Raw genomic sequence first — 22,644 nt, forward strand, 5'->3', positions numbered from 1 at the left:
CACAAAACCTACAAATTAAGAGCTCATGAGTTACAGCTGCTGTTTCCCCAAGTGGGGATTTTTTGGATTTTACATACCCCATGAGCCAACAATAAGTAAGTAATTAAGCACTAGCAACGGATTCAAAAACCTACTCTAACCATTAGAATGCCTACGACGCTCATAACTCCTTTATAGAGAAGTGTTGGTTTGTTTTAGTAGCTACACAACTGTACTCGTCTTCCTTAATCAAAGTGTTACGTAAAAAAAAACAATACCATCTTCGCATTTAAGCCTATACATAATAAATTCTGTTTTATTGAGCTGAGCCACCACCTGGGATCATTTCGCTCACTCTCACATGCCTATTTTAAGCCGTGCATTAAAATTCTTTAGGAATAAACTTCCAAGTGACGAAATGCTTAATCATTTTGTTTTTGGCCCGCGACACGGCAAAAGTAATGAGCCTAGAAAGTCAGCCCTGAAATATTTATGATTCATTCACGAACAATTGGACTCCGCGTATTTGTGTTGCAGTGGTTTATGTATTGAGAGCAAATAGGCCCGGTGCTAAATTGTAACCACAACATGAGGATGTTTAATGGAGGGCGGCTCCTGCCAAGCGGGTCATTAATGTGCTGCAGGGGGCCAGGAAGGAATCCCGAGCCCCCATGCTGTGATGCGACACCCCCCACTTCCATTTTATATTAAAACGCATGCTATCGGTGGCATTCCTTGGCCACTGGGCCCTGAACGCCACACCCGTCACCTGCCACATTCACACACACCGTAACAAACCAAATCATCCGCCAGTCTCTGTCTTTGAATGAGGAGCAGGTCAGCGAGTTCCTGCATCACTTGGCCCATATTGACGAGCTAAAGGAAAGCAGGGAGGATGGTTAGTATGAGGGGAAGCTGGGATGTGGCCACCGCAGTTTGGCCGGACGCACGCATCTGGCCCGACTCGACTTCCCACAGCTTCCTCCAAACATTTCAGGTCCTCTGGTAAACCGGGAGCGGTGCAGCTGCGCCGTGCATGACAGCGAGGAATCTGGTGTTTTGCTGAGCGCTCGGCTCCGCTGCATTCTTGGACGGTGGGCCTCCTCCTGCGAAGGCTGCAGTCACGCAGGCCTCCGCCAGGCCGGTGCGCTGCCAAGCCGTGGTCCGGGGGACAGCGCGGGGCCGCGTAAACAGACAGGAACCCCTCTCACTGGGCGGCTCACTGAAAATGCAACGTAACATGCAGTTCTTGACTTATTTGGCCCCGGATTTGTACCGAAGGTGAGACGACTGGCCCCTGAATAGAAGCAGGTGAAAAACTCGGATTATTCCTTTTTTTTACATTTATTCCTGATCTTTGTGGTCATTTTGTTGCTTTTCATTCTATTTTTCAACATTTAGGTTGACTTGACTCAATACATTGACCTCCAGGCAGTCTGTTTTATTGCAGCCTGCCGCGGTGGTGCGTTTAATGTCCAACAGGCTCCCCGCTGCGCGTCATGGTATTTCTGTGTCCTATGAAATTCCTCAACAGTCCCCATGGAGACACGAGGTTTAACTGTGACACTCGGATAGTATAATCATATTATAAAAGTCCTTTTCCGCGAGGGCCGAACGGTAGTCAGCGTGGCGGATCTCGGGTTTCACGCGAGGGGCCTCCTCTTCTTCAATGGGGCCGAGTTACGTGGAGGAGGTGCGGGGGGAGGAGGAGGAGGGGAGCAGGAGCCCGCAGGACTCCGAAGCCTTTCTTTTGTCCTCTTCCTTGGGACCCCGACACATGGGGTCAACGCGGACTGCATGGGTTCACACTGACTGGCTGCCATAGTCTCGCACGGACGCGGACGCACGCGGATGCCGATGAGAGCGCGCGTTAATTAGGAAAACCTGGTCGAGCAATTAAGCCGGAGACAAGACGCGCGGATTGGAGCGCAGAAGGTGGGTGAAAGAAACGTTTGTTGAGTCACTTTAGGCTTTTTCACACCTTACGTTCACGTCGCCGACTTCTTCTTTTCTTCTGACAGCCAAGAGGTTTATTTTACGAGTCGGGTGTAGTGTGAATTTACGCAGCGCGCTTTGCGTAAGGGTTCCTGGATCGGCGCGTGCTGCAGAGCGGTAAGTCGTCCCGTTTCCATCACGTCCGAACCAAAAAGGGGAAAATTTGATCCGGGCTCGCGCGTCTCCAAATGTCGTGAGCTCATGTGTTTTGGTAACTGTTCCAGAGGAGCAGTTTTAATAGCGCCGGGGTTTTCAATGTTCCGCATCGGTGTGGACGAATAAACTGTGGCTACGCGCGTTACGGAGCGTTTTTGCCCCTTTAAGCCTTTTAACGTCATTCGCTCTCTCTTACAGTGGTTTTACTTCCCTAACCAGTTGTGTCTCTGGCTCTCTTTAAATGATGGCTTCATCGTCTAATTCATCGCATTTTTGTTTCCCCGCTGAAGCTTGGCACCACTTTGTTTTCCTCCAGGAATGCCACAATTTCCAAAACAGTTCCGTCTGACTAAGCAGCGCGTTTTCATAGGCCTGCAAAGTTCTTCCGAGCACCATTTAAACCTCCTTTCAACTCCATTTTGCTGCTTATTTGAACCAGACAAGTGAATGCATCTCGCGGATCGGGCCATTTTTGCTCGGATCCAAACACATTTTTGTTTCGCAGGAGCGCTCTGATTGACGTTTGCAGACTGTGAGGCGGTCTGTTGCTGCTCAGGCTGCACACAGCTTTTTCCATGTGCCCTCTGTCTGCTCCCTGAACCCTAAAATCCAGCTTTCTGCTTTTGGTTAGGCAGGAATGTTAACTCTCCTTTTGCTTTGTCCAGATCCTTTGCACCCCCCCCATCTCTTCCTGAAGCAGAAAAGCCATTAAATCAGATGAGCTGGGTTTAGTCCACGCAGGCAAATAGGCTACTGTTTAAAAGCATTGTGAGCTCTTCACAGGGTGGCCTTGTAAAAATATTTGCACGGACTTGGACAAATAGGCTGTTTGCGGATGAGCTTTGCAGATGAGCTGCGGCTTTTGCCCTTATCTGAGGAGGAGGGCAGTGAAGGAAGGACGTAACAGTTTGTTAAAGGGTGCAGTAGAGGTCCTAATCCCTTCAACCTGCCTGACCCTCAGCACAAACACCTGCTCCTCTCAGGTTGTAGCAACATCCAGCGCTTTGCTTCGTGACCCGTTTGTTCGGTGCCAAAAGGCAGCGGAGCGAAACTAAACAAGCGTTAGAATCTGATTTTCATGTAATCGAAGTGAAAGCTGCAAATCTTCTATCTAGACAACGCGAGAGCGAGTCACTTTAAAGTTTGTAGACTAAAATGCTAAAACCAACCTGTACTGTAGGTGCAATTCAAGGTGACCACAGTCCAGAGATAATTTTGTTTGAAGCTTGATAACGTGGCTCACACAAATGTAGAACTTTTGAAGGTCATCAGGTCAGGTTTGTTTGTGCAGTTCAGGAGGTTTTATTACACTTGTGTATGAGATCAATGCTCGTATGATTCTTTCTACTTCGCAGAAGATGCTTTTTGCATCTCAGTGAAGGGGCCGTCTGCTCTTTGAGCGGAGCATGAACGTCCTGCATTCGCCTCCAGCTGCCGCGTCTCTGGCCTTTTGCCATAGAGGTGTGTGTGTGTGTGTGTGATCTTAGGGGCCGGGGTAAAACAGAAGTCACGCTGCAGCTGCACTTGCTCCTTCGCCTCCAGCGTCATCAACGCGTCTGGTTTCTTGTTTTTAATTGAGTTTCACGGCCTCGGTGGCGAAGCGTTTGCGGTCGAGCCCGGACACGTGTCGAGCCGTCACGTCTGGACGCTCAGGACCCGAGCAGCGACCTGGCGCAGGAGGTGGAGGCATTGTGCTGTAATCTGAGGGCGCATGCCTACGGATGCTTGTAATGGCTAAAGCCTTGTCATGTTGAAATGAGTCACGAGAATCTGTGGATTTTCTTGGCTGCACCCTGTGGAAGGACGGATTCCCCGGAAACAACACCTCTTCTAGAAAAAGGCTAAATTGAGTTGTGAATATTCAGTTATCCGCTTGGTTGCCGAGCTGCAAATGGACCAGAGCCGGCGCTTTCTTCGTGCTGAGGTGTCAGGTTGTGCTTTTTTTTCAAAGCAACCCTTCTGGGGGCGTGGCGGGAAATGAATTCCTCGCTCCGCTCGCTGCTGGAGTCTCCTGCAGCCTGAAGGCAGCGCGGGGCTCCACCGCGAGCTGCGACCTGCCAGCTCGGCCTTTGATGTCTGATGAGGCGGCGCAGGCTGGGCCTGGCAGGAGCTGGATGAATGTGGGCCTACAGTACCAGACTGCTGCCTGTAGCCTGTGATACCCGTGTGTGTGTGTGTGTGTGTGATTGAACACAACTGCATTGTGTCTCCTGTCTCCGTCCACAGCTAGCGTTAGCTCCCCGGTCACCTCGGCGCCATGAGCTGGAGCTTCCTGACGCGTCTGCTGGACGAGATCTCCGACCACTCCACCTTCGTGGGGAAGATCTGGCTGGTGGTGCTGATCATCTTCCGCATCGTGCTGACGGCCGTCGGGGGCGAGACCATCTACTACGACGAGCAGAGCAAGTTCGTGTGCAACACGCAGCAGCCCGGGTGCGAGAACGTGTGCTACGACGCGTTCGCGCCGCTCTCGCACGTCCGCTTCTGGATCTTTCAGGTGAGCCCTCAACGCGAGGCTTGAATCGCTCCTGGACGTCTTCGTCTCAGGTGCACGTGTTCTTCCTCTCCTCCTGCAGGTGATCATGACCACCACTCCCACCATCATGTACCTGGGCTTCGCCATGCACAAGATCGCGCGCATGGGCGACAGCGAGTACCGCCCCGGCCGGAGGATGCCCCTCGTCTCCCGGGCGACGGCTCGGGACTACGAGGAGGCCGAGGACAACGGCGAGGAGGACCCCATGATCGTGGAGGAGATCGAGTCGGACAAGGCTGCCAAAGCGGACAAAAGTATGGCCGGAGCGCCCGCCGCCACACGCGCGCCGCGTCCGCGCCGCTTCCTAACCCGCTGTTTGTTTCAGGCCCGGGGAAAAAGCACGACGGCCGCCGGCGGATCGCGCGCGACGGCCTGATGAGGGCCTACGTGGCGCAGCTCGTGCTGCGCGCCGCCTGCGAGGTGGCCTTCGTGCTGGGCCAGTACTTCCTGTACGGCTTCGAGGTGATCCCCTCCTACGTGTGCACGCGCGCGCCCTGCCCGCACACGGTGGACTGCTTCGTGTCCCGGCCCACCGAGAAGACCATCTTCCTGCTGGTCATGTACCTGGTGTCCCTCCTGTGTCTGCTGCTCACCGTCCTGGAGCTCCTCCACCTGGGGGTCGGCGGCGTCCGGGACACGGTCCGCCGCCGCGCCGCGCGCCGCCCGTGCCCCCCGCGCGCCCTGGCCTCGGCGCCGCCCGGGTACCATTCTGCCACCAAGAAGGAGAAACCCGGAGGGGAGCGGAGGGACTCGCCGACCGCCGACTCGGGCCGGGACACCTTCAGGGACGAGCGGCCGCCCGGCACGGAGCTGGAGCGGCTGCGGCGGCACCTGAAGCAGGCGCAGCAGCACCTTGACTTGGCCTACCAGGCGGACGAGGGGAGCCCGTCGCGAAGCAGCAGCCCGGAGGTCAGCGCGTCTGCACAATCTGCTGCTGAACAGAACCGCCTCAACTTTGCCCAGGAGAAGCAGGGAGAGGCCAGTGACAAAGGTGAGCGGAGGCGCTCGCTTCCAAAGGTGGATTCACATTTGTAATGCACGCTCTTCTTGGAGGACTGGCTGTTACCCAGGGAACCCCCATTTTTAAAGACCAGGTTTAGGTGAAAATGTGCTGAATGCTGTATTCTGTCTCCTGCTCTTGTAGGGATACATGCCTGAGCGTGCTTCCTGCCTCAGATGTCTGTGCTTCATTCCTACTGGCCTTAAACACATGGGGAAGCACATATGGGAATGCAGTCAGACCACTGAGGGAGACCAAAGTGTGTGTGTGTGTGTGTGTGTGCGTGCGTGCGTGTGTGTGTGTGTGACAGAAATGAGCCTTTCAGTATTAGGGGTCAGCCGTAAAGGGAGAAGGAGCCGACCGAGCTGCGTTTCGACAAATGATTTCATCTCCATGACTCTAGACTTGAAAGCCTGCCACATCTCAAGTTGGTTCTTGCCAACCGGAATCCAACCCTGTGCCTTCGGCCACTGGGCGCGTTTTGTGCCTGGCGACGCAACAGTCCTGGACCGTTTCACATCTTGCACAGATTACAGCCGGCTTCGAGCACCTCTGGCTGACTGTACATTTGTTTTTTTCTGTGCTTTTCTTTCTAAAGAGGGGCTCTCGGTTTAATACGTGTTGCAGAGTGTTACCATCTCAGTTGGTTGAGGCTTATTAGCCCCTGAATCTCCCAAAACACAGCCTTAACCTGTTCTACATTACATGTTGGGGATTGAAGGGGTTTATTTGCCAGGAGCCACACCATTTTCAAAAATGTTGCTTCAAACTTCCATTCGGCCAAATGTTTACCTGGGAAATGCTTGAATCCTTTATCGACGGGAAATGTTGTGAAAAAATTCTCAATCATATTTTGTACCGTGAAAACATTGAAAATACTCCATTTATTTCACCTGTAACTCTTTTTACTATGACTCTAAATTGGTTACCTTGGCAACACATGCCGCTTGTTTATTGACTGCTGAAAGGTAGGCGCTTGGTGGTTGGTCAGTGCTTTTCTTTAAATTATGTAATGTATAGAAAAAAGTGATTCGTGTTTGTCGTTGCTGGTCATTTCAGAAACGTTTCGTTTGCCTTTTCGGAAGGGTTTTGCTAAGCAGCTGCTAACATCTGTCTCCTACTGTTTCAAACTCCGTCCTCGTCTGTTCGTAGATTTACATTCTCCTTTGATGAGACAGATTTTCCGTCGTGGACGCGCACCGCCGCTCGTGCTGACACACGGACGCTTTCATGTGTTTGGAGGAAGGAGAGCGAGACGTTCACCGTGGCCGAGGAAAGGATGACTGCTGACGCACGAGCCGGTGCCATGTAAACAAATGCAATCCTCCATTCGTCAAGTTTTTTTTTGTCTTTTCTCAGTTAACCTCAGCGTTCACACAAAGTTCATTCTTCACAGCCCGTCAGTCGGTTTTATCTTCTGTGCCTTGGAAAAAAAACACACTCTGATGCTGTATTTTTGTAATCATCTCACTTCCGGTTTTGCTACTTAAGGCAATGTCCGACATTCCCATTTGAATATGGTACGTTTTCAGTGATTTACACTATCTCTTTGCAAGTTTTGTAGTGTTTGTAACTGTAGAGAATATTTTGTCTTGTCGTTTGTAAATAAATATTTGAACTGAGTGGCTATTTTGTTTTTTTTTTTGTAGTCGGCGCTTTATAATTCAGTGCCCACGTATTGTAATAATCTGTTAAAAAGCGAGATTTAGAAGCATTTCACTAACATTACTACAGTGGTCAGGTCAAGTATTTCATATACACAGTTATGTTTAAGGCAGTCAAATGCGTAGTATTCAAACTGATTTAGTCTACATTACTTTACATCATTTAATCATCGGGAGACGGACTGAACGCAGAGGCGCTGCTGAGGAAATGACGCGGTGTTCTGCTGCCCTCTAACGGGAGATTAACCACAACGGGCGGTGCTGGGTTTGGTTTCATTTAGTTGGCACTTTTTCTGAATTATGACACAAGTCTGCTTTTTTTTCCTTTTTAACTTTAAAAATGTAATCTTCTAAACACAGACTCTGTAAAAATGACTAAGCAGTTACCAAAAATCTGCTCCCCCCGATGTGGAAAATTATTTTATATGAGGCTGAATTTAAGAATCTGTGCCACGTAAAACCAAGAATGTCGGTGTGGCTACATTGAACTACAACCAAATTATACCCGTGATCGCATTCCTTCTGCATAACTCACAGTAGCTTGTATGCTCGCACTGGAAAGGCATCAAAGGTTGTTTTACAATGAGCTGCATGGCGTGCATAGTTAGAACGTGTTTGCGTTTGACCCTGCTGTTGATGGACATTGTTTTTCTGCAATGAAACGGAGGAAACTGCTAATCATTAAATTCACAGTACAGAAGTCACAGCTTTATTGTCACGCACTGGCTTTTGTTTCAACACTCCGCTATTTGTTCTTTCGTATTGCATGTTATTCCTGAAGCAATTAGTAAAACAACGAAACAGTGTCGCCAATTTGTCTGTAGAGAACTGGAAAACAATAGCTACTTCCCGTCAAAGTATAAAATTTTAGAACCGGAGCATAAAAAATCTATCCATCACAAGCATGCACAAAGCGTTGCCATTTACTAAGCTGGCCCTTTACATGTTCAAATACACGTGCACTCTTCGGGGATGATGTTGGGCAGGATCTCGTACTTGAACGAGTACCCGCCGTCGGACGTCGTGGTGATCCTCAGCGACTTCATGGTGCCTGGCACCGGAGCGCAGCACTGGGTGATCCCCAGCATGGACGCCGTCCGATCCCACGCCGAGCAGTTCCCGTGGCAGTAGTGGAACGTCAGGACCTTGGGGTGGACGATCCAGTTGTCCCAGCCCAGCTCCTCGAAGCTGATCTCGATCTGCGCGCGGTGGCAGTCGCTGTGACGCGGCCTGTCCACGGAGGGCCGCTGCAGCAGGTCGATGGCGGAGGGAGACCAGGGGATGGTCACGGGCGCGTGGCGGCGGGAGCGCGCAGAGCCGCGCGCGGGCTGAGCGTGCACGTGCAGGAAGGGCATCTTGTCCGGCTCGCTGGGGCGGCACCGGCAGGCCAGGCAGCGCACCTGGAGCAGGAAGGGGCTTTTGTCCAGGGAGGACAGCAGAGCGCGGTCCAGCCGATAGGTGGCCCATCCGTCCGCGCTCCTCTTCCACGGGGCCTCCGCCGCCTGGAGACGCGGCTGCGCCGGCGTGAGGATGAACAGCGGGGCGGACGTGTTCGCAGAGGCGTCTTTGCCCGCGTAGAACCAGAAGTGGGCAGACGTGGCCGTGGTCTCGTGGTTGTTCACGGAAGGCTGGAAGTAGTACGTGAAGTGATTTGTGGCGGCCGCTGCGGGAGCTGAGTCAGACCTGTCGCAGGAGGAGTCTGCCGGAGAGAAGCGTTTGGAAACTTTATTGCTTTTTTATTGCACCGTGCGGGGCTTTCACTAAGTCTTGCTGTTTACTGGAGCGGCCGCTGTACAAGAAGTGGTGACATTACAAAATCCTGCTTTTACTCATGCATGTTGTCGCCCACAATATAAAACACTAGGATAAGATAAGAAGAGCACATGCAACACACACACAACTGGAGTTTAGTGTGAAGTTTTGCATGTGCTTTACACTATCTGTCCTAAACTCAACACAAACTAAGCAAACATTTCTTTCGTTACCAATCACTCATTACTTTTATTTCTCACCACAGTTTTGAACACAACAAAAAAACAAAATCTACAAGCTCCTTACCAAAGCTGGGGAAGAGAATGATCTGAGAGGTTTCCTGGGCCGGGCCGGGTCGGCGGTTGACCCATGCCGTCCTGCTGGTCCTCAGCGCCCTCTGATGCATGTGCCTGGTTGGTGGCTGTGCCGCGTCCCCATCGAAGCGCTGCAGCGAGGTCACGGGAGGCTCCTCCAGCCCGAGGCCGTCCAGAACCCGCTCTCTGAACCAGGACAATACCGCCTCCCTGGACAGCTCCTCTGCCCCGCAGGTTTCAATCAGACCGTGGATCCACAACGGACTCAGGATGAGGAGAGCGCAGGACACCATGGTCGCAGCGTGCAACCAACGCTTCACACGAAATACACCACAAAGCAGAGAACTGTCTATTTCCAGGCTTTTTCTACAAAGACAAACGCCAATTAGTAGTGGAAAACTGATTATGGTCTGTGACTTCCCTTATTCTCACAGATATGCGCGGCTGAGTCTGCAGCTGTCTGGGTCTGAGCGCAGTCTGCAGGCAGAAACACTAATGTGAGATAGCAAAGAATGGCCTTGACAGTTGGGATATTGCATTATCAGTTTATTGTAGCTGTTTCACACAGTATTGAAAGAATGTGTCTCCATGTATTATTTTTTGGTTTATCTTTTGCTTGGTTTCTTTTAGTCATAGCTCAAACCACTCATGCCACTTGACACACACTGTGTTTGTCGTAGTGTAAAGCACGTTTCTTTGATGCATTCATATCAAGTCATATCAAGTTCTCAGCTATTTTGTCATATGTGAAAGATGTAGCAATTATACCATCCTTTTAGATTTTTCTGTTTGAAAGATAACATTGTTATTTTTACTTGTGTTTGCTTTATCGGCAGCTGAAAACACTTACGCACATCATACCCGTTTTCCCACTAAACAAAATGTTATCTGTCTGGCCTTGAATCCTTGAATCAATCTCTGAAAAGCATATATTTATAATATATATATATATATATATATATATATAGATATATATATATATATATATATATATAGATATATATATATGATATATTATATAAATATATGCTTTTCAGACATTGAATATATATCTATATATATATATATATATATATATATATATATATATTATATATCTATATATATATATATATATACTATCTATATCTATATATATATATATATATATATATATATATATATATTTATTTATTTATTTATTTATTTTTTTTTTTTTTTCATAATGAGTGTTTCTGTATAATATATATAGGAGGCCAACATCTGTTCTGTACCAGATGTTTGAACCAACCAATTTTCTTGTTAAAACAAGCAAATGTACTTTTACAACCGTGCTTTTAAAAAGTTTTATCTCTCTTTGTAAAAACAGGCTAAAGGCTATAAATTGTAAACTACTGTTTACATTCATGTAACGGAACATTCACACAGAAGGTTAAGATTGTTTTACTTAAAATAATAAAAACACTAGCAACATTTAACTATAATGATTAGGGAGGATCAAAGTACAACAGCAAAATACGTAATAATGTGAATATGATATTGGGTTAGTTGGATAATACTAGAGCCATATTTATGGACTATTTTAATATTTACATAAACAAAATAACAGAACTGAAGTCGTAACTAAATTGGTTTATTTATCATTTCTAATCACGACGCGCCAAAAAGAATGATAATTCTTGTAACTCACAGCAAACCTATATGACTCCAGTCCACCAGGGGAATTTTAACTCTAAAAACCATATATGACAAGCAGACATTTGAACACTAATGAATTATTCCACTATTTCTGCCGATGTGCGCGCGCATCTCTTTGATGACGTCGACGTCGAACGCGTCTATTAGCAACACCTGTGCTGATACGGACGGTAGCTGTGGCTAACACAGCTAACAAACAAACGTCGCAAACAACAAAAGTGTTTGGTGGCTGCTTATGCGAGCGAAGCTATTGCGTGAGTCAAACCACGTCATAGTTCCTGTCCTGTCTTAAAGACGGAGAGAGGAAGAAAGGGTCAGAAACAGAGAGAATGCTAGCGAGAAGCAGGTGAGGACCAAGCTAATGAAAAGTCAGAAACAGGACCCCATCTCCGTCCTTATTTGTGTTATTATTCTGGTTATTACTTATTAATCTGGTTGTTCATTAAAAGATGAACTTCAGCTAAAGGTGTTATTGTCATGAAAACATACATTATGATTCACAACCACCGTGACCGTATCTTTCCTCACTGGAGTAGTGCCGTAACGCGTTTACCAGCAGAGGGCATTGAAGCAATGCATTTTATTCACATTTGCCTCTGTGTGGGGAAAGAAAATACAGGTCTCTTTCACTTCATTTTATTTTATTTTATTTGTGCTCAGAAGCAGATGAATCTAGGCTGCTGTTTATAAGTAAAACTAAATATGTTATTTATCTTAAGCCACAGATATAATCATAATAATCAAATGCCTCATAACAAAGCCAAAATCCTGAGTTTGGTCCTGCAGGTGGGTGAATGTAGGTCAACTTGGCAGCTTCGTACCTTATATCAATGGTCCTCCTTTTGGCTGACGAGGCACAATTTAACTCAGGATTGTAGCTGTAAACAGGAATAGCAGAAAAAGGACACCGTCAAAACCAGCACTTGTTAGTATTATTTATACTGGCATTACTGTTTTATAGAGAATTCATTGGTTTATTTTGAGGGTGACACTTCAAGTGAGTGGAGGCAAAGTGAAAATCTTCCCAAACCTGTCACCACAGCAACAGCTCCTCAAAGTCAAAGCTGCTAAAACTAGGGTAAAGTCAGAGTGACCTGAAGCATGTCTGGGCTTCTTTCAAGTTCAGTCATCCATTAACCCAGCTCTACATAAAGTGGCACTTTTTCTCGGCGAGGTGGATCAAAGCGCTTGGCAAATTTGACCTTGTTCTCTCCTCAGGGCGTCGCTCATGGCAACCAACATGAGCTAGACGAAGTCGCTCCATTTGAGCCGTCTGTCTGAATCTGTCTGCTTTTTCTCATGTAGTCTATTTACATTTTTAGGAAACATGCTTTCTCATCCACCCTTTCAAACCTGACCTTGTTGATATTGATTAAATACTAACCTGTCGGCGAGTTCAATGATACGCACTAGAGAGAGAGGCATTTGAGATGAGTTTGCTGTATTTGATTACGGCACAAAGCGTGATTTGAACGTACAGTACATTCACTATTACCTCACTCCCAGTTCAACATAACTATATCAGCAACTAGAGAAATACCATAGTCACAAACCCTATTATTCCTCTAAACTGAACAGAAATGAAGAGCTGAGTTTCATGGAACTTGGGTTCTGACGTGAAGGTTAAACATTCATTGGTTTATCAACATTTAACATTGTTCATGACTGACATACTGTAACGAAATGTGAGTTCACGTATCAACCCTGGACTTTTATTGGGCCTACTGCAGGTATATTGTATTGTTATATCACTGTCCTACAGTTGCATGAATCACTAAGTCCTGTCTTTATTCTTAGCCGTTCTTATTATAGCAACTCCAACTGTCACACAAATGCTGTCTCTGCCTGTCTCACAGACGCACGCACACACACACATACACACACACACACATTTTCTGGTTGATAACATTATCTAAAGGTCTTGGATTGTGGGTGCTTTGGTGTGTGTGTCTGTGTGTGTGTGCGTCTAGGTCACACATAGCAGCCAGAGAAATGTGACCTCTCTGTGGTGGTGCAGCTGTCGTTCCCAACCTGAAGGAGCTGGGGGTGAAGCAGTGACACGGGGAAAGAGGATACAGCTAACGTGCCCTTTCTGTACTCGCATGCCTAATAAGGTTGAAACTGATTTTTTTTTCTCGAAGTAGAAATCTAGTGTGAAAACACTAGACATTTAAGCTTAGGTGGTGTGACATGAAGGGAAAAAGGATCTGTCTCGGTCTCACCTCTCTTCACCGGGGTTAACACTGTTGAAAGGGACCATGGTGGTGACTGTTAATGCTACATGATCCTAGGGTGGACTTACACCTTCAGCACAGCCGCTGCCTGGTAAAGGACACACGGAGACACGGGCAAGCAAATGATTTGACATTAAATATTCTGCTCCATGGATCTTGTTACCTCAACATGGACTTTGTGGGAATGTCCAAAGGAAATCCTTTCAGCTTTAAAGGTGAGGTAAGGAAGTCATTCTTACCACCGCATGTGCATTTCAATCAGGTTTTAGTATATGCTAGTGGTCAAAATGTTGTATCTACCTAGTGCTAACGTATAAACAGCTATGTTAAACACACGTTTAACATAGCTGTTTAGATTCCTACAATGGAAATGTGGGGATAATGTGAAATGGTTTTTTTTGTTACATTAATAATAATGGTAACTTCGCAGCCCTCTCGTTACACACAGATGCGACCATAGCAACTTTATTTAGGTAGCAATACACTGGTACCATTAGGAAAGCTACAGTTTAGGTAGGAGAGTGGAGGCTACTGTTGTCTGCAGTGTCCATCACACTTTGTAAGACCAACAAATCAATGGGCTACATATCATTAGACCATATAGAAAGCAGCATTATATTACACTATAAACTTGTGAATTCACACACCGGTAGCTGTCTGCGTTGCAGTGAGTTGAAGCACTAAGCATATCGTGGACTGTCACATCCTTTCTCTACATGGCACATCAGGTGTGAACAATGAGTGTCAGAGTGACACCATTTGAGCAGGCTACGCTTCACTAAAGGAGGGGGAGACAGTCCACGGTAGCTTTTTACTGTAGCAGCTTGGGACTTGATGAATTTGCATGACTTAGAATAGACAGTTTTAACAAAGGAATGTTCAATACAGCAGAATCTGACATACTGTGTCTTTGAATCCCTGACCTTATGAATACTTTCTCCTCAGTCTCCTACTACATAATATACAAATGTATGACAAGTGCTTTTGGATTGAATATACGTGCTATTTAAAATCTTAATAAAGCAGATGACATGATGGATGCTGTCAATTCTGAAAAGCATCTACAGAACCAGTCTCATTTACTGGATTGCAGGTGTCTGATAACATGGGTCTGATTCATTTTATCTGTCTCCTGCAGGCCTCCGTGCAGTAGTCCTGGTGAAACATCCCATGTACTCCCACTGATGGAGACTTTCAGCAGAGGCCTTCAATAACTGCACCTCGCTGGGATAGCCCTATCAATTTCCATTAAAAAAGTACACTCTGTAAAGAAGCGTGAAATAAATCAAGATGGCAGAAGGCTCTGGACCCAATCCCAGTCTCAACACCACTTCTAAAGGGGCCAAAACAATCAAGGACCAGGTCGTTCCAGAAACTGGCAGTGCAGTGCAGGAACCCACACCACCGACCTTTATCCGAAAACTTCGCAAGGCAGCGGTAGGCGCTGGCTGTGATATCCGACTGAGGGTGTCAGTGGGGGGATTTCCAAAACCTTCACTGAGTTGGTACCACAACGATCAGCATCTTCCCGCCTCAGAAGCCCAGGACTCAGGGGGACTATGGATACGGGACTGCCACACCAGCGATGCTGGCGTGTACACCTGCGTGGCAACCAATGAGCTTGGAGAGACGAGCTGCAGTGCTGTTCTGGCCATTATGGACCTTGGTGAAGGTAATTTCCTAGTAACTTCAAGCTGTTTACAACAAGAGACCGACCTCATTACAAGTTCAAACCTTGCCTTGTTCACAGGCAAATGCTTTTCAATAGCTTAAGAAATGATGGCGCCTCTAGTACTAACCCAAGCTCTGGTCCTTTTCCTGTTACTCTGTTGTTGTTATTATTAATTATACTACATTTTGCAGAATAGTGTAAAAGTTATTTCAGTCCATCACATAGCACATTTAAACGGTCTCACTAAAATTACCATTGTCGTGCAGACTGTTTGTGTTGGTACCCTAATGCTGTACTTTGACATCTAATGGCTAATTATTAGTACAAATAATCTGTACAACACTGTTTCAGCCATTGCTGATGCACCATCAGCATAAGTTCACACAGTAATGCATGTGAGACATAAATCATTTGTCTCATATTTCACATCGTTTCGCTGACGTCAAAGCTGATCATTACCTTTTCAGTGTAATATAAATAAGCAGCTATTTATGGCAGGTGACAAAAACTGATAAGTTAGTCTTAAGAGTGTGCACGTAACTATCATAAATAGTATGAAAGTGAAAATGCCCCCAGTGTCTCAAGGACACATCAGCCTGATGAATTTGAATAGATTTCTCACAATTCCCAGTTTATCTTGGAACATCTGCTTTTTAAGGAAAGTGTTTATCAGTGTGGTTCTTATTAAAGCTGTGACTTGGATGCAGACTTCGGATTTCAAAGAGCTTTGTTGAGTTAAACTAAGCAGATATGACTCGGCTGTTGAATTTTAAGCTGCGTGGTTATGAATACCCCCTACTAGAGATCACTGCCGGGTGCGTATGATCAGTCTTTTTGCTGGTGGAGAAAGTTGACAGTTGAGCTCACATGTCAGCGGCTCTCACACCATGAGCTGGCACGCACGGCCCATCTGGCAAATCACTCAGCACCTCTGCGTCGCTCTCCTGGGTTTGATCTTCCGGGCTCGGTTTCCCCGCGTTGCCTGTTCATTTCAGCTCTATATTGTGTTCTTCTCACGTCTGTCTCGCTGACTGTCTCATTTGCCTTCATTTCAACTTGATGAAATAGTAGATGATTGTAAATATAGCTTTCATTACCTGATTGTCTTTTAACTAAATGAGTGAAGCCAGTATTTTTTATAACCTATCCCTTGACCTCCGATGTATAAAGACACATTTACTGTAGGATAATGCTTGGCTAGACCTTCTCCTAGCAGAAGCCAGTCTTCCTTTTACTACTGTACGTTAGCACTAGGTAGATACAATTAAAGGTTCAAGGGCAGCTAAACAATGTTTTGTTGTTACATGTCCTTGCTTTTATTAATTTCTCTAGTTCCGAGCTCTCTTGCTGTGTGTCCGACCTCTGCCTCCCTCTTACGCATCTCTCTTCCTCCCTCCCTCCCTCCTTGTGGTTATTTATGGTCTGGTATGTGCAGTACCAGCCAGGGGGCTCGTGCTCTGGTGATGTGTGGACGCCGCCATTCCCCCTTCTCAGATTGCACCAGCAGACATCACAGATAATTATAGCATCACCACGGTCAAAGACGCGGTGCTGTCATACTCAATCACGGTCAGCGTGATGAAAGAGATGAGGGTGGCTGAGCTGAAGTGTGTGTGTGTGTGTGTGTGTGTGTGTGTGTGTGGGGGGGGGGTCTGTGAATGTGTATTCCTATTGGTGTCTATTAGCGCATGTGTGTGAGCCATTACCATGGCTGTTCTGGCTGCTTTTGATTAATACTCAGTGAGTCAGTCGGTCAGTCCAGCTGGTCACTTGAAGATTTCACGTGGAGAGAACCGGCCAAACAGAACGCAGTAGTGCTGGATTAGAAGTCCAGGCTCCTGTGATGACGTCACCCATTAAATATGTAGGAACTTTACACATTACATTACCACCACATGGTTCACCTGCTGTAGGAAAAGCAAAACCTACCGTCATATCCTTTGACCTTTTGTAAACTAAATATTTTTAAAGGCGACCTGACTTTGACAAGACATTTTTTTTTTCTAAAGTCAAACTGACAAAAATGACATATGCCACATTCACTTTGCACAAACTGTGCATCTGGTACTGGAGATGTTGGGTTTGTTTAGAAGTAGTCATTTCCTGGGGATGTCATTTGGAACAACTTGAACAGTCATAATAAATGCCAGAACATCTGTTACATCATCTGCGAGACATTTATAAAGTAGAGCGACAAGCTGACAGAAAAGGGTTCAGTCGTTCTGTAGAGACTCTAATAATACTTGCCACAAGAATATGGTCGGCATTTGCTTGTGAGGAGCAACACAACACTGAGACATTCATTAGATATGTACATATTCATATTACTACTAATTCCATACATGCAAGGCCGCTATGCATGCTTTATATGTATCTACAATATTTAGTCACACGACTTTATTCACTCATGCAAGGCTGCAGACTTATTTTCACCTCGAACTCCAAGGTTTACGAGCACTTCGCTATGCGAAGTGGATCCGTCTCACTTGAACTGGTGTCCCTGTAATTGCATTGTCCCCTAATAGATGTGCAGTTGTAGCAAATCATTAAGATATTATTGAACATGCCAACCTTGTGCCAGAGTTTTAAAGTCCTGTAGTCCAAGTAGGGCAGCCCACTAAGGACAACAAAGGTCGTTCAGCGTGTTTAATCTCCTGCTATAACTGGGTAGCAGGCCCTCAGAAAGGGGGTGCACAGGGGAAGCCCAGAATCGAAAGGGGTTGTACTATGCAGGACTGGAAATAGATGAGCCAAGTAAGCAGGCAAAGTTAGAGAGGACGGGAAGAACTCAGGAGGAAGTGAAACGGATATGGGTTGAAGAAGACGGAACAGCCTCGCTCCTCATTTTCTCTGCAGAGAAGGCCGTTGTAAAGCCATCATTACCTCAGATGAGTCATTTGAAGAAGCTAATTAGTTTTTAGTGATGTGTCTCAGGGGGAAAGTCTCAAGGGCAGCGCTAGTTGTCCAGCTGGTTTAAGAGGAATATAAACAAGGCGAGCGCCATGTTGCGGAAGGAGCTGCTCGACGCACGCAAGGCTCTGAGGAGCGTGAGGGAGGGTGAAGGTGGGCCACGAAGCAAAAAGCAAAGAGGTGAGCATCGAAGAATGTGAACGGTAGCACGAGATAGTTGGTTGGAGGTGAAACACGGACTCAGTTGAGCTGAACAGATGCTTCGCTGTGTAAATGAAAACGAGGCAATACACTTGAGGTTGCTATTGTTGATGCTTAATTGGAATCCGTTAGTCTTCCTGGTGTCCTCATGGATAAAGCCTTTTATAGCAGACTTTTTTCTTTAGCTCTTGCTTGGCATAGTAATAAATATGCATATGGTTGTCTATAAATACTTATTTTGCACATGATTCTTTGCTAAATATGATTCATTTTTAACCTTTTTTTAGGAAAAAGGCTAAGATTATACCAGCCGCTGAAAGCATTACTGTATGTTAGCAACTGACGGCCCGCGTTAGCGTCCTGGCACACGCTCGCTCCTTGATGATTTCACATTCTCTAAATGTTTATGCTCAAGCGGATTAAAGACACAGTGCAATTAATTAGGTACGGCGCTCTCTCGGGACAGCTGAGGCAACACGCGAGCGTAAAGCAACAGTTGTTCCCCCAGTGTTTGGGTTGGCGAGGTGCGTGTTTGTGTTCCGTCCCGCTGGTACGCAGTCATTCACAGGACCCCTCTGGGATTTGGTCTGGATTAAGTGGTAGGATCATGTTGCGGCGCGACCGTCAGCGTTGGCCACTGGCGTTTGGGGAGTTTGGAACCACCTTGGTCTACATGCCAACACACAGATTTACTTCTGTGCAGTTTTCGTTGAAACATGAAGAAGTGTCGTTTTAATGGAAATGTTTTCCCTTTGTCCAGGCTATGGTTGAAGTGTGCCACTTAGCCGGAGAGTTCATTTGGACTCAAACGCAGATGCAGTGACATAACACACTCCATATTTGAAGCAAAGGATTTACAAGTAGACACTGACTGGAGTGTACATGAAGTATGATGCAGCTGGAACATCCTGTAAACTACAACTTCACTACATTCATGTCTTTAGTAAGAATTTTTCACTGAATTCAAATGAATTCAACTCCATATGTCACAGACTATTATTTGGCTGTTGCAGTGATTTTGATGTCATATCCAAAATCAAGAATCATTTTGACCTTTGACCTCTTTCATTTAAAGTAATTTGAATGATTATTGTTGCCGCTGCCCTGAGGTTCTGGATACACAACTGTACTGTAGGTGCATGCAGTGTGAATCTGTCAGAATTTGTGTGAATCTGCCGCGCGGCCTCTTCCGAAGAGCAGCCGAGTCAAGAAAAATAAAATAGAGGTAAAAGCTGTGACTTGGCATGACGACACATGGTCCTCGCTGGAAGAACAGTGATAGTGTGATACGGGTGCGGCGTAAGAGCAGCACAATCCTTTTTCCATTGCAGAGAGATTATGCCAGGCTCGCTGCTGATAAAGCTGTGTGCCTGGAAGACATCCATCAAGCCAGCTCCACGGAAAGCAACCCCCTGTCACAAAATCAATGGGTTTCCGTGAAGTCTGCTTACTCGCTTCTTGTTTTAGGCTAATTAAACTATACACGCTCCAAATTGTACTTGACCAGAGTCTTTTATTGCTCATTCAATGTTTGTGACCGAACCATTAGCATCTGTGCACTACAGTATAGTTTTGGCTGATTCAACAAATGCCTAAAGCCTCCTTCTAAAAAAAAACAAGTGTTATGTTAGCTCAGGCATATCTGATATGTGTTATGGGTCACTAATGAGGATTAGCGTATGTCCAGATGCTGCACGTTTGCAGTGTGACCTTTTGAATCATCACACAAGCCAGATCCTGAGTAAGATAAATGACATGCGCCAATAAAATCCAATTATCTTCCCTAAACGGCTCATGTTGTGATTTCCCAGCCAGCGACTGGTTGAAGCCGGGTCGGTGCGGCTCTGATTGAGTATGAGAAGAAAAAAAAACAAAGCACGACCTCGTGAGAGCTGTTTCCAAGCAGCATGAAATGTAAGCCTTGCCACTGCTATGGGACGATGGCCGAGGAATCTTTTGTTGTGATGGGCTTATTGATCCTGGGGCGTTTGAACCGTTACTTGGGGGTGTTTCCCATATCGCGCATAAAGCATCGCTATCGATTTGTTGCACTTTGTGCTGCACCCAACGCCTCACACCGGTGATACAGTAGCTGGAGGAGGTGTGCGAGGCGGCTGAAGGGTGAACAGAGGCAGGGTTGTTAAAATAACAATGTCAGACTTTAATCCACTGCATCTAGGATTGACCAAAGTGAAAAACCAACTACTAACATTTAGATCAGGTTTAAAGCGAGACAACATTCTAAGTTCATTTGAGGAAGAACATTTAAGGCCTTGGGTAACTGGATCTGTCTCAGGCAGTAATTATTTTTAGATTTGTTTGATGCAGAAAGTGTTTGGAGCCCAGATGTGTCTGAAGGAACAATTAATATGTGTCAGACTGTGTTAGAGGCAGAGGGAGTTTCGGAAGGTAGATCGTGGGAAGCCGTTACATATTCTTGTCACATTGGTTCCCCACATTTTAAGGCATCCAGAGAAGGTTTCGTAATATTCTTTGCCTGCTTTGCTCCGGCTTCTGCCTAGAAATAGAAATCAGTGGAATATCAATAATAGTTTAGTCAGAGGAAAATAAGACAATAATGGAAGAAACCCAGCTGCAGACATAGGACGCTCTTTTCCATTTTCTGCAGTCTACATTGTTTTAGGCTATATTGCAGTATGTCTTGTTATCATATGATAATGATGAATGTGTGTTGCAGCCTGAAGTAAGCAACACGAAACACACTGTAAGCGAGTGAGAAAGTCCTCGGCGGCGTTTGAGGCAGTGGTAACCTTGACCCTGTCGCTGATTAATGCCAGCAGATGTGGAATACACTGTGGATAAATAATGGATGGCTGGCGGGTTTAGCTGAGGACCGCTACCTTGCTCAGGAATGAAAACAAAGGAGGAGAGCGGGATTGAGCGGTGCAGGCTTTACAGATTTGGTTTTGTTTGTATTCGCAGCAGCTGGATGTGTGAAAAATTTTGAGCGGCGGCTTTTAATTATTTTAAAAGAAAATTAAAATGTATTCCAATTCAATATTTATCCCTTCATCATATCATACTGTAGCGACTTCTCCCCCTGCTTTGCCTTCTCCCTCACGCATCTTTCTTTTCCTCCCCGCCTCCGCTCTCCACTCTTTGTCTGTTTCCCTCCCACCTCCTTCTCTCTCTAAATCCTCCTTTGCCTCAATCCTCCTCTTTGTCGCTCCCGTCTTCCATTCCTGCTGCTCGGTTGGTGTGGTGGGGGGGGTGGAGAAAAGTGAACAAGCTCTGCTAGAGCCAGTTGTTTTTCCTCCTCGTTTTTTCCACCCCCCCTCCTCTTATCCTCCACTCTCGTCACTGCAATCAGGACCAACACACCCCTTCTGCTCAGACCTCCAACCCCCCCACCTCCTCCCGCTCTGAGTGCACTCTTGATTGAGGCAGGGCGAGCTGGCGGTGGGGGGAGCTGGACAAACCAGCTGAGAATTGTCCCTCTGAAGGCAGCCTCTACGTCAGAGAGGAACGCTGCTCACATCAGCGGATGCACATTCAGACACAAAGACACCTGGCTTCATCTGACGCGCGTCCTCTCTCTCTCTCTTTCTCCCCATCTTTGCTGCCAGGCTCGAGAGTAAACACACCCACGCACCAAAGGCGCTAAAACCCGTTCTGAATTAGATCTTTTCCCTTTTTTTCTCGTTGTTGATGCCACACCCTGGGGTTTTTCTGGTTGTAAGGATGTTTTTGTGAGCTCATGCTACAGGTAATCTCGTACGTTTAGCAGGAAGCGCGGCTTAAAGATGAAGAAGATCTGGTCCAAGAAGAGATTTCAGGTAAGTGTGCTTTCATATGGAAAGAGCACATATACAGTATTGCTGTTGTTACTAGGCTTTACTGTAACATGCGCCTTTTGCATCCTATGTTAGTTTTTGTACATTATGCCACACCCTTTAAGTGAAAATGAAACCTAAATGTGTTAGTTTGTAAACAATAACAGCAGTAAAATAAACATTTTATTCAAATCCGCTGTGGGAAAAAGCTGAAATAGTCAAAGTGTGGGGAAGTGAGACCGATGCATGAATCTGTCTTTAATGTTAGACAAAGGAAATTTTGAAAGAAAAACGAAAGCCAAGCCAGGAGAAATGGATTTGATGGAAAAAATAGATTTTCTTTGAACCATCACACTTAGTGGAAGCCACAATACGCGCATTGACGCTATCAAACAGTCCAGTTCTCTGCTCCACTCCCTCTGTCCCATTCTGCTCAGCGTCTCGAAATATGAATCTCGCCTTGGTGCTTGTGACAGTTTTGTTATTTAATAAGTAAATCATATAACAGGTCCCCCATATTCAGAGCAGGTGAAAAGTGTGTCAGTAGGCTACACTCCGTGGAGACCTGAGAATCAGGGCAGCCAGTCACAAGGGCTGGGAAAGTGAGCGAAGCAAACCACACAGCTGTTGTCTTGTGCTTGTTGTAGAATTTTGCATCAAGCCCCAAGACGTGTTTTTTCACTTCCAGTACCAGAATTATTTCAATAATAGTGGCAGGATTTGGATTAAAGCAGAATCAATTTATTTTAAGTATTTGCCT

At 46.2% G+C, this 22,644-nt stretch overlaps 3 protein-coding genes and 1 long non-coding RNA gene across 11 annotated transcripts in view; 3 read left to right on the plus strand and 1 right to left on the minus strand.

The window, feature by feature from the left end:
* The first annotated feature begins 1,698 nt into the window (after window positions 1-1,698).
* LOC114844183 (gap junction gamma-1 protein-like) lies at window positions 1,699-7,288 on the plus strand. 2 transcript variants are annotated; one of them, XM_029131357.3, is made up of 5 exons: window positions 1,699-1,914; window positions 4,357-4,627; window positions 4,707-4,920; window positions 4,992-5,657; window positions 5,811-7,288. In XM_029131357.3, exons 2-5 carry the CDS (start codon window positions 4,388-4,390, stop codon window positions 5,822-5,824), a joined length of 1,134 nt encoding a protein of 377 aa, XP_028987190.1. In that variant the 5' UTR covers window positions 1,699-1,914; window positions 4,357-4,387; the 3' UTR covers window positions 5,825-7,288. The 2 variants fall into 2 exon arrangements, with proteins under 2 accessions (XP_028987190.1, XP_028987183.1); XM_029131350.2 differs by lacking the exon at window positions 1,699-1,914 and adding an exon at window positions 1,923-2,091.
* A 723-nt stretch (window positions 7,289-8,011) lies between these two features.
* On the minus strand, window positions 8,012-10,068 carry inha (inhibin subunit alpha). Its single transcript, XM_029142904.3, has 2 exons — window positions 9,389-10,068; window positions 8,012-9,029 (listed from the first exon to the last, which is right to left on the minus strand). Exons 1-2 carry the CDS (start codon window positions 9,687-9,689, stop codon window positions 8,278-8,280), a joined length of 1,053 nt encoding a protein of 350 aa, XP_028998737.1. The 5' UTR covers window positions 9,690-10,068; the 3' UTR covers window positions 8,012-8,277.
* LOC121201769 (uncharacterized) lies at window positions 8,998-10,289 on the plus strand. The gene is made up of 2 exons (XR_005896871.2): window positions 8,998-9,133; window positions 9,348-10,289. It is a non-coding gene; the product is annotated as an uncharacterized LOC121201769 (long non-coding RNA).
* A 384-nt stretch (window positions 10,290-10,673) lies between these two features.
* spega (striated muscle enriched protein kinase a) overlaps window positions 10,674-22,644 on the plus strand; it is a 38,017-nt gene continuing 26,046 nt past the window's right edge. For 2 of the 7 annotated variants that reach the window (XM_055513125.1, XM_055513127.1), the window contains exon 1: window positions 21,480-21,887. Coding sequence is in view for 4 of the 7 variants with exons in the window: in XM_055513127.1 (XP_055369102.1) it covers window positions 21,855-21,887 (33 nt within the window). In the remaining 3 variants the exon portion in view is untranslated. Of the gene's footprint in view, window positions 11,420-13,043; window positions 13,528-14,445; window positions 14,980-17,782; window positions 18,070-21,479; window positions 21,888-22,644 lie in introns of those variants that run through there. The other 5 variants (XR_008696218.1, XM_029143169.3, XM_055513124.1 and 2 more) reach the window with 5 other exon arrangements.

The sequence above is a fragment of the Betta splendens genome, chromosome 2 (genome assembly GCF_900634795.4).
Source record: "Betta splendens chromosome 2, fBetSpl5.4, whole genome shotgun sequence".
Lineage (NCBI taxonomy): Eukaryota > Metazoa > Chordata > Actinopteri > Anabantiformes > Osphronemidae > Betta > Betta splendens.